The sequence below is a fragment of the Vicia villosa genome, linkage group LG1 (genome assembly GCF_029867415.1).
Source record: "Vicia villosa cultivar HV-30 ecotype Madison, WI linkage group LG1, Vvil1.0, whole genome shotgun sequence".
Classification (NCBI taxonomy): Eukaryota; Viridiplantae; Streptophyta; class Magnoliopsida; order Fabales; family Fabaceae; genus Vicia; species Vicia villosa.
This window is the reverse complement of record NC_081180.1, coordinates 37925564-37942195: the sequence shown is the minus strand read 5'-3', so window position 1 is coordinate 37942195 and position 16632 is coordinate 37925564. Positions and strand designations below refer to the sequence as shown.

The 16632-nt window shown below is 32.1% G+C and overlaps 1 protein-coding gene across 1 annotated transcript; it reads left to right on the top strand.

The window, feature by feature from the left end:
- Positions 1 to 8230: 8230 nt before the first annotated feature.
- LOC131604443 (ethylene-responsive transcription factor ERF096-like) lies at positions 8231 to 9396 on the top strand. Its single transcript, XM_058876883.1, has one exon. It carries the CDS (start codon positions 8326 to 8328, stop codon positions 8890 to 8892), a length of 567 nt encoding a protein of 188 aa, XP_058732866.1. The 5' UTR covers positions 8231 to 8325; the 3' UTR covers positions 8893 to 9396.
- The last annotated feature ends 7236 nt before the right edge of the window (positions 9397 to 16632 follow it).

Sequence of the window (16632 nt, the reverse complement as noted above, 5' to 3'; positions counted from 1 at the left end):
AAGTCTTCGGCAATGGTGAAGCTCGGAGCCAAGGACCATAAGCCAGATCTGTTTCTTCTACTTCCTCAAAGCCTTCATCACTTAAATCACCCAGAGCGTCACAGTCTTTTAGTTGGTGTCCCAGTTTACCGCAGACAAAGCAGAAAATTGGGAGTCGTTCATATTTGAAGAACACCTTGAAACTTTTCTCCTTATACCTGACTACTGTTCCTCTCTTCAGAGCTTGTTCCAGATCCAGCTTCACTTTGATTCTCAGAAACTTTCCATGTCTGTGCACCTCCTTCCCGTCCATCTCTTCGAAGCTTCCAAGAATGTTTCCCAGTTTCTTCGCCATTGCTTCCGATCTGAGTATGAGAGGAAGATCATAAACCCGTACCCAGAATGGATAGAAATGCATGTCCAACCCGGAGGGTTGTTCTTCTCCCGAAACTCTTTTTAACACCAGTAGATTCCTGTCAAAGCTCCAAGGACCATTTCTTAAAACTGTTTCCAGATCTCGTTTTGTGTTAAATCTGAACAAGAACAGATTCTTGGATAGCTCTTGGGTTTCCACCGGATTCTTCAGTCTCCACGCATTCACTATTGTACTGATGAAGGCTCTAGTGTTGAAATTGTTTCCTGTCCACAATTTCCCAGCTAGTGTTCGTTGGAAAATCTCTTCTTCACTAACTTCCTCTGCCGCCGCCGTCACCCCTTCCTCCTCTTCTTTCGAAAGTGGGATATTCCTCCACTTCTCCATTCCACCCGCGAGTTAACTTTTCAGCTCCCGACACACAGAAAAAAACCCCAGACAACAGGGCTCACAAAGACGAGAAAAGCGAGCAATGGGAACTCTGAGAAAGACCAAAGACAGTTGAAAACAACTGGAAGAACCAGAAAGAAAACTGGAAGAAAACCAAACCCTAAGGGAAAGGTGAAGAGACACGATATTTTAGAGAGAGAAAGAGCTCCTTCTCTCTAGAAGACGTGTAGAGAAAGAATCAATACCATAGTCAAACAACTTTAGCTTTACTTTAAAAGCTATTATTTTTAACTTTAGCTTTCAAATAACTTTTAAGACCTAAATAAGTCGGGCCAAACGAACTCTTAGAATTAGAAGTATAAGTCTTGCAAAATGACAAAATACAATTTTTTTTAAAGTTTAATACATAATACAAGCCTAAAAAAAATCATCCAATTCATGTCCTCCTTTTCCTAATTTTCATAGGATGATATATAGTATTTCTCTCTGCGAAGTGAACTCTTCCATTTTCCAACTTAATCATTTTATTAAATGAATCTAAGAAATGCATATAAAATTGAATGACTTTCCTTATATACTGACGACATTAGTAAAAACATTTATAATAAACTCTGATAGTAAAAGAACATATATAGTACCCAACTAACTTTCTTCTAGAACACGTGTTTAGCGAATTATAGCTCCTAACACATTTTCCTTAGTTTATCTAAGAAAGATCATATAGTTTACTTATTTAAAAAAAAGAAAGATCATATAGCCATAATGGCATGCTTACAATGCTTTACAATGCTTTACAATTTTAGAAAGTCCAAATATTTTAAAGATGAATTAGTCACCGACAGTGTTTCATCCATACTAATCCTGACACAAGTTTTTAAGGCCATAGAACACTTATATGCAATCACCTTCCTAGATATGCAATCACCTAAAGGTGTTTTAGCTCTCTGATAGGTTTTGGCATTAATGCCTATTTGGCTTTCAACTCGTAAACGTAAACAATTATCTACTATTAACGTAGTTTTAGTCTTATGAGGAAAAAATAAAAACTAACTTTAAAAACAAAGAGTTAGAATTTATTAACAAAATCAAATAAACAAAAACAATAATGCCAAAGAAAGTCATAAATTGGCTTTTAAGAACAATTCAGAGATAATAGTCTACAACATGACAAAAGTAGTGATCCAAACTCATAAGAATATATTTGTGATGCATAACGTAGAGCTTTTAAAATGGTTCACCTGACAGTAAAAAAGGCGGACTTTGTGTAATATGGACTCGAGAATTACTATTCGAGTATGGCCTTAGATGAGTTTCGGACTACCCGACCCTAAACGAGTTTTTTATTTAAAAAAATTAAAATTAAAATGCTATAATATTTATTATAAATAAAATTAAAAATTATATTATTTTAAACATAATACATTTTTAAGTACTATATTATCTCTTATAAATACTATAATGTGTTTCTAAATACAATATATGTATAAATTATATAAAATAATACTTGAATATTTAACATAAGAGAAAAACTAATATAATACAATGAAAAAAATTGATTATATTAATGTATAATATATAAATGAGAAAGATTGAATAGAATAGAGATAAATTTAATGAGGTGAGAGAAATCAAAGTGCTATTTTGGAGTAAGATTTAACAAGGTTCTGACCCAGTTAAATAGATTATAAAGAAGAAGCATAATAATTCAGATTATAATTAATCAAAATCTGATATTCAATGGAATCTCAGCGCCAAAATTGACTTGGCCTCTTATAAGCTAGAGATGTAGTACAACACCTTTTGGTCTGTACTATGTGCAAAAGCAACTTCATCTTGTCAATCTATCAGAATAATGGAGAAAGTCAACTAGCACAAGGTTCAAGGAAGTATGACACAATTTCTCCAGTCTACTCCAGCATGCCTATGGACGCCTAACTTGTTATGGGTGTCGAACAATTCTAAGGCTCTATGTTTCTTGACCACTGAGAAACCCATTTCGACCATTTGTCCAAACACTTAGCAAATTGCACTTTATGCCAGGTACATAGAGTACATCTTTGATCATAGCGTTTACTTCGTTGCTCCTTTGAATAACTATGTTGACTGGACCTTTTGTGTGCAATGAGCTATTATCTGCAAGTTTGATGTTGCTCCTCTTCTACTTGTCAAACTCTGTTAGCCACTCTCTTCAACCAGTCATGTGATTTGAAGAACTTGTGTCAAAAAACCAGATTTTAGAGTTGACATGCTCATCAGTCACTGCATCCATAAGCACCATATCATCACAATCACATGGACCTTGACGTGCAAGGTTCTCTCCTTCATCCTTGCCTTTTGTCACTCCTTTGTCTTTCTTCTACCAACAACTCTTGGCCAAGTGACCCCACTTTTCACAGTTATAACACTGCACACCTTTCTTGTCTTTCTAATATGAGATTCCTTCTCCTTTTTTCAAGAATTCAGAAGCCCTATCATATGCTTTATGCTTTCGAGGATTCACCTAAGACTTCTTGCTCTGAGTCTTGTCTCATTTGCCTTTGAGCTTGTTAGAACCACCATGTTTCTTCCATATATGCGTATGTAGTGCTTGTATTGAATCTTGACTAGTTTCCTCTCAACAATCTATAACTCATGTGCCTCCAACAAACCAATCAAATCTTCCAATTTCATTGTTTCAAGAATGTTGGATTCCTGAATAGCTATGATAACGCGATCAAAGTGAGAGGTTAACATACGCATTACCTTCTAAACTGTCATCTTATCAGTTATGATTTCACCACAGTCTTTCATAAGATAAATAAAATTTTGCACCTTCGTGACATAGAATGTGATATTTTCATCTTCTCACCTATAGAAATTCATACTGCCTTCGTAGCGTCTGTAATTTGACAACTTTCACCTCCTTAATACTTGACAAGAATATTCATGTCTCATTCGCCGATTAAGCATGGGAAATTTGATCAAAGTTTATCGTGTCTACCGTCGATTGAATACAAAACGTCGCCTTGCAATCCTTCTTCTTAGCATTCTCGTGGACAGGTCTCCGAGACTTAGTTGCATTCTGAGCAAGCGCATGAACACCATTAGTAACCACTTCTAGGATTTCATGAAAACCAAACAACGATTGCATTTGTTTACTCCATCGGATTCAATTTTTACCGTCAAGAATCATAAAAGAATTTGGATTATTTTCATTGTTACTATTCATCTTTGCAGTGATTGATTAACAATCCACGATCCCGGAAGCACGATCATCGACGTGTGATTCTTGAAAACACAACCAAAAACCTAATCGAAGCTCTATATACCAATTTGTTAGTGCTTGATGCACTTTGAGTGAGAGAGAGAGAGAGAGACTAATTGAGAATTGTTATTAATGAAAACTATAAAAACTGAATTACAAGTATGTGTATATATACAAGTATGTTGCTTGTATACTAAGTAACTAACATAATAAACCCTACCCAACTTGGGCTTGAGCTTGAGTTCCTTAACTTGGATTATACTCTTAATAATATGTCTATCATTTTTTTAAAACATCATTATTGAACCATTACGTATTTAATATAAAAGTTTGTTTATTTCATAATTCAATGATATACTTTTTAAAAACTTGTTTAATGTTCTTAAAAACTTAAAATGATATGGTATTTGTATGAGTAATGAGTACATGTATGAATACTTACGTACCTATAGAATACTCGTACAGGTGCTAATGTTGGCATTCAAGCAGGCATGTATTCAGATACAAATAGTTTAGATATTGGAATGGATACTATATACCCTGTCCATTGCAAACCCTAGTTGAATTTGATTTGATTTAATGGAATGTTTATGTGCAATATATTTAATTATTAGGTTGACTATATTCGAATTCTAGAATCCAAACACTTATATCGTTGAAATTTTGAGAGATATGTGAGTGCATTTCACCTATTGTTTTATAATTTATGGCATATCTATTTATTATATTTAAAAAGGTCTTAATTTAAAAAAAAAATGCAATTGTAATAATTAAAAATGAAAAATGAAAAATATAGTTATATATTAATTAAAAATAAATTTAATTATAATTATTTTAATTTTTTATCATTCTTATTTTTTTATGCATTGAATTTTTTTTTTTGCATATTTTTTTTATTTATTAGATTTTTATTATAACATTTTTTATATTTATTAATATTAAAAAAATTATGAGATGCAATGGCTCATAAAAATATGCAAGAGTAGAAACTGGAGAAAGCCCTTTGTGAAGATTGCTGTGGCCGAAACAGTTTATGCTATTTGGTTGGATAGGAATGCTAAAATCTTTAGCAGAGAGATACAAGATAAAAACATTGTGAATAACATCATAGAAAGAATTACAAATAGAATTTGGGTCTATCCCAAGTATAGAGAAATTAGCTCAACTTCTGCTAGCTTAATTGTGTGGCTAGTTTTTGGTTTTTTTGGTCATAGGGTGTTTTTCTTGTCGTTTGTTGCTGGACCTTTTTAGGTCGCTTTGTACTTAATAGTTTTTGGAATATATATAATTTCTTATTCTTCCAAAAAAAAATAAAAAAATAATAATATTAAAAAAATAATATTTTTAAAATTTGGGACATGGACGGTAGAACTTGTTGCTATTGATAGGACCAATCCGGTAAACATATTATCTATTATATTATAAATACAATACTGAACATTGAAATATATGAGAATTATTTCCAACAGTATTAAATAAATTTCTAAGTAGTTTGGAGGTGGTTAGTGATTTGTTTTTCTGGTAATTAAATTAGTTAATTCTCTGATAAGTTTGTTATCTTTACCTCTAGTTTCTCATCACATGGTTGGATGTATCTTTATATTAAGCCTCTCTTTTACTTCCTATTTATATTAAGCATCTCTTTTCCTTCCTATCAACCCTTACGCTTGACCCCATAATTGTGATAGATTAATTGTTTTGATTATGTAAACAAAGTTTAAGTTGATTAAAAAAAAGCATAAGAAAAGCTATAATTTTCATCTATAAAATACAAGTTCGATTTTTTTTTTTTTAAGCTGAAGAGAAGATATTATTATAAATAAATAAAAAAAAGAGAAATACAAGGATTACAAGAGGGGACACAAGTTCGATTTGAAGACATATAAAACGGGGCACTTCGATGACAATATTGTACCAATTAAATAGTGGCTAAATAAAATTTTTATTTATTTTTTGATAATTAAACTGTAACTAATCTATCCAAAAATCTCCAAATATTTAAGATGGCTTTGATAAAATTAATATTTTAAAAATCATAAAGCTTTTAATTTAAGGTTTAATTGGTTCAATCGATTAAATTTATGATCAAATCTTTTATTAAATAAACTAATAATATGAAACTAATGTTTGATAGATATGTCACACATAGTTATATATTCACAACTTAAAAAAAAATTAAAAATCAATTACAAACTTAATACAACAATGTCGATAGTACATATAATAACACAGCATAGTTGCACACTTCATTTCAACCTTCATTTAAAAATAATTTAAACAAATTAAAAATTATAATAAAATAAGTTAAACTAATTCAAACCAAAGTAAAATAACACAACATAATAATTAAAATAAAATTTAAATAACTAAGAATACAATACAATAAACTTAATTAAACAGTTGAACTACGACAAACATATGGTGGAGTGTGGTTGAAAGAAAACTATAACGGAATGATAAAACTTAAAAATTTGTATGCTTGTAATAAAAACACGGAATTCTCTCACGGAGAATGTATATTAATTTTTTATATATACATATTAATTTTTTTTTTAAACTCAGATTTTTTTTTGAACTGGCCGACAATTTTATAAAACCGGCTCCGATTCTATGGTTCAAACGATTTTAGATGGTTCAATCCGTTTTTTTCGGTTCTATTCCGATTTTAACCCACTAGCGATTTTGAAAGATTGACCTAACTAAATTCATCTCTGGTTCATGGTCCAATCGACTGAACCGGTCGGTTCAGTTCGCGTTTTAAAACATTGGATAAAATAGAATATGATAAACACAAGTGAAGTTATTCCAACAAGAAAAGCTAAACAGACTGATTGAATTGGCAGTGCATCAGAATTGAGATGTTATATTTTATATTTGCTAAGAGCATAGTTGGAGGAAGTAAAAAGGACAAAGAGAGACATCCATTATTATTTGAGATATATTGAATATTATTATGAGGTTAAAAGGAAGCATGTGGGTTCTGTTTGTTTTCTGGCTTTTGAGGTGTGAAATTTGTTTGTAGGCTGTTGGAATTTTGCCTATGGTGTACTTGTCATTGTCATGTATAAACACACTTCATTTTGGAATATATTAACCACAATAATACAACCTTACGTCACCTCATTCTTTTGGTTCTTTCTCAACCAACTTCAAGATCTCATTCTAATAATAGGGATAAATACATTATTGAAGTGGTATGATTTTAATTAGTTATACTAAATAAATACTGTATTCGTGTACGATTTTATCTAAATCGGTCGGTAAGGTGAGGAGTGTCTGTTAAGAAATGTGGTTGAATCTAACTCAACCCTACAAAATCGGCTTTAAACGAGACTCTGATACCATGTTAAAAAATGTGATTGGACCACCTATTATGGTTTACGCCAGCTATCAGGCCATCCACCATTTATTTCCACGCTCCAGTTGTCTAGTCCTGGGCGTGGGGGTGTGTTAAGAGTCTCACATCAGATAATATATGGCCTGAACATATACTTATAAGTGGGGGTAATCTTCACTCTACTAACTGATTTTGTAGAGTTGAGATAGACCTATATAAATTGTTTCGATGTTCTATTTTATGTGAAATTTTAGGATCTTCTAAAGAGTAAAAAGAGACTTGTCTTATTTTATACCTCTTTCTCACCCAACAACAAAATAATGGCTCTGTCACATTCTATGAGAAAAAAGAAATACTTGTTTTAAAATGGTGTAAGAAGATTCTGGCTTATGTGCTAAGAGAAATTTTGAGGATCACTATTTTGTACTAAGAATAATAACTTTGAGGATCATTATTTTGTACTAAGAAAGAATAATAACTTTGAGGATCATTATATTATATATTGGTCATTTTTATTTTTCTATTAAATGTGAGACTTTTAATATCCTAACATTTACTTCTCAAATGTAACTTTACTTGTAATTAGGGGTGAAAATAAGTTGGGCCGAGTTAAATTTTGTATCTGACCTGCTAAAAAATTCAAAGCCTAAGTCTGATCAATAACTTATCGGAGGCTGATTTTTCTAAGAAATGTCGAGATTAATTTTCATGACCCTTTGCATAAGATGGAAAATGTGACAAAGAAAATAGACATTGTATGTGAAACCTATAATAGAAGTAATGTAATATGTACTAGTATTATATCTATCTATTCTATTCAAAAACCTGAATTCAAAAAGTAAATTTTGTGTTATAATAAGATTTAGAGGAATTATTACCAAAAAAACAAAACAAATCTGACAAACATGTTATTAATTACTTCATTCACCAACCTCAGTATTACATAAGCCTTTAATTTGTTAATAATCAAACAGTCTTCAACTTTTCATAACCTAACCCTTCATGGAAAACTCAAAATTTCCACATCAAACTCACACCACCACCAACAACAAAATTTCCTTAATCCCTCATGAAATAGATAAATCCAACACTAACAAAATTCCAAAAACCTCAAACAAAAGTCATCACAAAAAGTACCTAGGAGTAAGACAAAGACCCTCAGGAAGATGGATAGCTGAGATAAAAGACTCATCACAGAAACTAAGACTATGGTTAGGAACTTTTGACACACCAGAAGATGCTGCCATGTCTTATGACTCAGCTGCAAGGCTTCTTAGAGGAAGAAATGCCAAGACTAATTTTCCAAATACTCGGGAACAAGATTTCGCCATTTTGGGAAAGAATCCTAGAGCTCTTCAACTTCTTAAGCATGCAATGATGAAAAACCATGCAGTTTCTTCATCTACTTCTGTTTATTCTACTGTCATGATGCCGTGGAAGAATGACGCGGTTGTCGAGGAAACTATAGTTTGTTCTATTGCTGATGATGAAGGTTCTAGTGGATTTTCATTTGGAAGTTCTAAGGTTTATTCTTCTGTTGTTGTTGCTCCTTCTTTTAGTGCTTCTTAATTCTCATTATTGCTAATTAATTAGTGTTAAGTGAGCCCTTAAGCCAGTTTGTCTTAATTATTCTTTCTTCTTTATTTTGTTAATTCAAGTTATTAATTTTTTTATGTTGATTGTATATCTCATGTGTTGGGTTGGATAGAAAAGGATGGAGTATAAAACAAAATAAAATAGGAACTCATTCATCTATCATGTTAGAACGTTATCTCAATCTTAATCCTATTATAACTTTCACAACCATGTAAACTTTTATAAATAAATCACAGATTCATAAATATGTAATAGATTGAGTCGTTAAGCCCATCAATATTAATGATAATGATACAGTGAATGAGAGGTTGAAGGAGTTCCACTTGACGCGTCTCTCAATTATAGTTATGTGATGGGGCTTGCTGAAACAATTGGCGAAGGTTTTTCATGTTGCGAGTAAAACAATTTATGAGGACGGCTTCATGGATTATGTAACCTATATCATAGATTACTTGACAAATGATGATAAACTGAGAGAAAATTATTTTGTGGTTGTATTTATTGATTATTGTGTGGTTGTGTTTATTTCAATTACAATAAGGGGTGGTATAAATAGGTACACTAGTCACCCAAATCAAATCTAAAACAAATTGTTTAAAATAAAACTAATATATCCGCCCGGATATATGATATACCCTCTTAGATATAATCTTAAAGCGAACTCGCTAACTAAAAATGAATATCTGCTCAGGTCTATGATATACCCCAGATATATTCTTAAAGCAAACTGAATTAGCCATAATATTCTTCTTAATTCAGATTTGTCATGCTTCTCATTCCCTTTTATTTCAAAATTTGGTGGCTGCTTCACATAAACTCTTCCTCTAAAGGTCCATTGAGAAATTAATGCAGATTTCACCTCAAGTTGGTGCATCTTCCAACCTTTGTAAGTTGTTATGGTCATAATCAATTTGATTGTTTCAAGCCTACCCACAGGTGCATAAACTTCATTAAAGTCTACTCGAAGTCTTTGAAGAAAGTCTTTTGCAACTAACCTTACTTTGTACTTGTCAATTTCACCATCTGGCTTCAACTTCAGTTTGTAAACCCACCTTATATCAATTGTTTTCTTGCACGAGTTCTCATCCAGCTCCCATGTGTGGTTTTTTTTAAGGCCCTGAGTTCCTCAATCATTGCAGCTTTCTAATTTTTATCCTGCAGAGCTTGCACATGATTAATTAGTTTTGATTCAACCATCATTACTTATTCAATCAGCTCACCATTTTCCTTACTTACTTGATTAGGAAATCTCTCATAGTCATTCAACTTGGCCGATGGAGCTCTAGTTCTGCTTGATCTTCTCACTCCTTGAATTTGTGTAAGCTTAGTTGGTGCAGGTAGTTCCTCACATAATTGTTTTGGCACTTCAATCTTGGGAAGTCAATACACCTTTTTCTTCATATGCATTAGGCTAAGACTCATAAAATTGAGATAGCCAAGTCTTTGATGCCAAGCCCAATTATTATCTTTAGTTCTAGTTGATGCAAGACATTGATGATTAAGAATATTGATCACGACCTTGAATGTCTCGTTGGTTGATGTTAGAAAATGTGGTTGGACCTAACTCAACCCAACAAAACCGATTTGTAGGATGAGGATTGTCCAACTTATAAGCACATTTTCAAGCCATCTCATAACACACCCCCTCACGTCCAGGACTAGACAATTAGAGCGTGAAAATAAATAGTGGGTGGCCTGATAACGAAAACATGATAATATGTGGCCCACCAGATCTTAAACCAGGCTCTGATACCATGTTAGAATATGTGAGTTGGGTCTAACTCAACCCTATAAAACCGGCTTATAGGGTGAGGATAAGGACCAGTTGAGGGGAGATACGAGTAAGAAAAGAATTTGTAACTTTTTATGACAAAGAACAAACATATTCTTCCCACCGCTGACGGACACTAGAGACACATATCTCACTCCTTGACACTCTTCATCCCAAAACTCATCATCATCCCGAACACCATAGAAAGTGTCATAAAGGCTCTTTGCCATCACCCTTCAATGGTAGATATGGGGATAAAGAAGATACTCCTTAAAGAAATTTCTTCGTCGTATGAATAAATGATAATATTGTTTATATAGAGATCCATAACTCTTAGGAATGGGAATATATGACACAATAATGGATTTGGGTGATCACATTAAAGCTTGTGGATGTTCTTCTAAATTTCCCTAGATAAAGTTGTCTAGAGTAGTGCAAGTCATTTACGATCACTTTAAAAGAAGGTGTCATGACTTGGTTAAGAGGTATAAGGGTTAAATCCATCAATTTAAGGAATGAGCTATGCACACAATTTACATCCCACTTCACTGTGTCTGGGAGATTACCAAAATCGGTGGAGAGCTCAGGATCGACCAGGCAAGTGAAAGACAAACCCTTAGGCTATGTTTGCGAGTTTGGAGGGGAAGGCTTTGGAAAATAGGAGGAATTGAGTGAAAAAGATAAAAAGATTTTGGGTAGGAGGGTTTTGGAGGGTTTGAGTTTATTCATAACACCAAAAACTCCATAAAATGGGGGAACTCAAAAATGGTATTGAAGGAGGGTTTTGAAGGGTTTTGAAGGGCTTACATAAATTTTTCAAATATCTTTTAGGTTGTTATACTATTTTGAAAATTAAAAATTTATTAATGATAATAACTCTTTTATCATTCTAAACAAATTCATTTTTTCAAAAAATGTCAAATATTTTCCTATATTTTTTTAAAATTTTGTTTTTGGAAGCCTTTCCCTCCCCTCCCCTCCAAACTCCCAAACATAACCTTAAGGTTTTACATATAGAAGTTCAACGATAAAGATGTCCTAGTGAAATATGTTATTGACAAAAATGAGGAAATGTATGTTGTTCCTGGGATTACAAGAAAGATCAAAGTTCACATAAAGTGTTCGGGTAAGAGGAGCCGATAACCTTTGAGAGAGAGAGTAAGGTTTTTATTGATCATCTCAAAGTGAGCATACCCTACTTGGTGTCTTCTTTCTAAAAACAATTATGTCGGGTAGAAGTATTCAAAGAGAATACAGTTGTAGCTTAGAAGTTTGCTCACAGCAAGTGTAAAATGATACAACATTTTATTTTCTCATTAAAGTGAATTTGGTGAAAGCTTATGAAATTTATAAAATGGAAAATTATTTGGAGAACTTTATAAGAAAATGACTTAGCTCAGGTACTGATTGGTGTTATTTTGCACTTGGTAAAGAATGTTAAAAATAATGTTAAAGAGAATGGTGCTAGAGTCTAGTGCTTCAAGCCACAAAGAGGAATTTTTTAAGGGGATTAAATCTTACCTCGATGGTCATTTTTTATGTGCAAGTATACACAGTCAAACTAGTACAAAGTGATAAGAAAAATTATTGATCCCACGAGTATTGTATTAAGCATAATTATTTTCATATAAGAAGTTATAAAATAAACACGAGAAAATGTGATAAGAAATAGTGTGTGTCACATAGTCAGAAACAATAAAATCATAAATACTAAATAGGGATTTTTAATAGTATGGAAATGATCCATTTAATAACTTCATCTAATATATGAGGACAAAAATTAAACTTTTGGTGTATGTCTATAACGATAAAATATGCGTTGATTTACTATGAAACTTATGTCTAAGCCTCAAAACATCATCAATACATTTTAAATAAAACTTGTTTTATTTACACCTTTGGCACTAGTCCTTTTTGTCTAAAGTGACTAAGCAATCAATACATGTTTTATTTTATTTTTAATCATATTAGCTCATGAAGTGAATTTATTAGAGGATGTCTCAACCTAATAAACTATTATCTACTCCTAATGTGATAAAGAAAAGGAATAAATATATGGCATAAATTCATATGAACATAATATATCAACATAACTCGCTCGTGTGGATTTATGTGCTTGCAGGTATAAAGTTGATAATCCTGCAAAATATCATTTTCTAAAGTTTTATGACGATAATATCATTGGTTGTTGAAGTTGGTGGTAATATATTTCAACTCTCCGATGATGGTGACCCAATTGGAAAAACTTCTCAAGCCTCATCAAGAAAAGATACTCAATATTGAAGTGCTTATATGATCTAGGTTCTTGGCAAAAAATCTTGGAAGCCTCAAAGTTATGAAAGAGAGGAAGTGTGAAAGCTCGTCAAGTCGTGTCTGTCTGAGTGACTAGAGTTTTGAAAAAGTAAAAAAGTAACTCCTAAGTATTAAGGCAACTCACACAGACACCTAAAAGTCTTTTTTAACCTCTTTTATATTTTAAAAAAAATGTTTTTAAGGCTGATTCAAGTGATTAAGAAGTCGTCAACTTTTTTTAAAGGTTTTCTTGAACTACTCAATCAATATGGGCCTTAAGCCAATCGATTGGAAATATTTTTGAATTGCCCAATCGATTGGGGCATTAAGCCAATCGATTGGAGAAGGCCTAAATAATTAACAAAATGATTAGGACATCATCTTAATGACTTACAACAACTCTCTATCGAGTCTTTCCATATTGAGCATAGGTAATCGATTAAATTTGATCATCCAATCGATTGGGACAAGAAGCCAATCAATTCAGACTTTAATTTTGCCTATGAATCTTTTCCTTTTTTGTATTTTCCTTCTCCTATATAAGAGGGTCATCTTCTTTTCATAACACACCCTTTTGTGAAGCTTTACATTTTCTTTGAAATCTCTCTCTCTCTCTCTCTCTCTCTCTCTCTCTCTCTCTCTCTCTCTCTCTCTCTCTCTCTCTCTCTCTCTCTCTTTAATTTAACTAAAATACATTCCATTGATGTTGGATGTCTACATAATAAAGAGAATGAAACTCATATGTGGCATAGAAGAATAACTTATACTCATATAGACATTTTAAATAAATTGATCTGCAAGAAATCAATAATTAGTCTATCAAAGTTGTATTTCGAAAAAATAGGTTACATGATGCATATCAAAAGGGTAAACAAATAAAGGTCCGTTTTACCTATGGACCTTTTTAGCCCATGAAGAACCATGAGTTTTGGTGGAAATTATTACGCATTTATAATTGTGGGTGACTTTCCTCGTTACACATGAACATTTTTTACTTCTCACAAAAAAATGTTTTTGTTGCCTTTCAGAAATCCGCTAAAATTATTCAAAGCGAAAAAGTCTAATATTTCATCTATCCAAGGCAATCTTGAAGGTGAATTTCAAAATGAAGATTTCAAAAAACTTTACATTGAAAATGGTATTGAGCAAACTTTTTCTACTCCATGAACTCCATAACAAAATGGAATAGTGGAAATTAAAAATAATTCTCTTGAAAAGCTAGCTGTAACACCCCATTTCTACCCGACATTTATATGAAAATCAGAGTGCCAAAATTTTAAACATCAAACATGAGGCATTACATTTTCAACTTAAAACCACAAACAACATATATTTCATTTATCTTTGATACATAGCATTCGGCATCTACAACTTAAAAATTATAATTCATACACAAATTTATTCAATTAGATCAAACTTCAACTTATAATTATTCATCAACTTTTATTCAACTAAAAACAACTTAAACAACGGTAATTACTTCTTATTATTCAACTTGGATATTCAACAACTATAATAATAACAGCAATAGAAAAACAAATACAATCATAATCCCATCCCGAGTGCTACGTATCAGAGCAAGACACCAACTCGACTAACAGCAACTAAAGATTTCATAAAATCACTTCAACTTCCACCGCTATCCTGAGTACCTGTCCATTTCCCATGGTAGGAAAACATCATTCAGAAGGGGTGAGATATCAAAAAATATAAACAAAAGTATGATAATTAATATATTAGATCAGATCATACAATCATCACCACTTTCAAACAGCAGTTATAATAACAACCAGCAACAACAGTTATAACAATAACTTTAGCAACAATTAGTAACCACAATCATCACAATAGTTATAATAACTATTTCACAACTCAAACAAGCACGACGTATATCAACAACAACTTATAACAACAGTAACTTCACAACGACTCAAAATGCGACACAACGATGCACATGCATGTGGTACCATTGGAGCAGAACTCCCAACTTAAACATATGCCAGGTTATCGAGGCATTTTAACAAGGCATAAGCCTTCAACGTGGTGCCATCAAGGCCAACTTAAACAATGCCAATCCAGGCCAACTTAAACAATGCAATGTATGCGATGTTATGAATGACATACAACAACAACATCGACCACAATGATAACAACGACATCAACCACAACTTAGACATGCATCAATTGCATCAACTTAATCAACACTGATCATTCGACCTACAACTTAAACGTGCCACGAATCGGACGATAACAACTCAAAACAACATAATCAACTTTCAACATATTAAACATTGGCAGGCCTACAACATCATCAACGTGTCCACAACAACTAATCACACTAATAAACAACAGCACGGTTCCATAATTCGGAACAATTCAACATATTCAGTTGTACCTGCAAGTCAGTGTATCCAATATATTTTAAACAAAATAAAACAACCACAATTACCTACTAATATATATTAGTTATTCCGCCAATTTTCAATTAATTTCGGACAACTAAATTTTTCTGCCTATTTCCGCTAAAACGGCACTGTTTTCAATGGACTGCGACTACTAATTAACCTTACTATTCTAGAAAATTTGGTTTACTAATACAACTAATTTTCTACTTCTTAGTCAACACTGTTACTACTAAAAATAAATGGTTCTGCTATTTGTTCATATTCGGCTAAGAATTACTATTCCTACTAAGAATGTAACTCACTGATACTAGATATATTGCATTTAATCCAATGTTGCTATTGCATTATTTTAATGTACTAGTTTTTCAACCATTATTATTATTAGTGTACTATATTATGCTATGATGAAGTTATGCATCTCAGCTACGCTTAGCTACAAAAGTAATATACAAGACAAAAAAACAAAGTGTCTCTACCTCCCCAAAAGACACACACGTGACACAAAGTGTTCCGATCGGAACACCGCACACACACAAGTATATTTTTCTGTTAAATTACTACTACCCTTTACAACAAATTAATTGACTCTGCTAAAGTACACAGACACCACAAATTATATAATCTCAAATATAAACTAACTTTGTAATTTAATTTTACTAAGTCTTAAACTTAACAAATTATCTCTGCTAATTTTAATCAATAACTTTAAACAACTCTATAACAATTTCTACAAACCTGAAACCTAAAATACTCAAAAACACCTTACAAACAACCCTTACATATAAGGTTAACTCTTATGAATTTAATTGGCTAAATGTCCGACTCAAGTAATAATAAAACAACTCTAAAGGGTCAAATACATTGAATTTTTTTATTTATGGTTTATCAGATTTTACTCTAAACAACCCGAAAATAACTCTGACAACCTTATTAACAACTCTATCAACCCTATTGACAACTCTAACAACCCTGTATTATTATTATTATTATTATTATGAAGCATGTATATATTAGTAAACTAATAAAATACTAATTCTTAATTAGAATATACTAACTTTAAAATAATACAATTCCAATTCTGCTAGGAAAAAAAACATGAACCTGATGCTACAGTATGTACAACTTGTTTATATCTATCAATTATTCCAATTGTTCTCTCTATCAAAATATAGACAGAGCAGTATGAAAACGCTACGGTGCATGTATTCCATTTTTTTTTATCCAAACACAGCATATACCACACAA

Bases quoted from the DNA above. Each gene is read 5' to 3' on its own strand.
- LOC131604443 (XM_058876883.1), top strand. From the start codon at position 8,326: ATGGAAAACTCAAAATTTCCACATCAAACTCACACCACCACCAACAAC.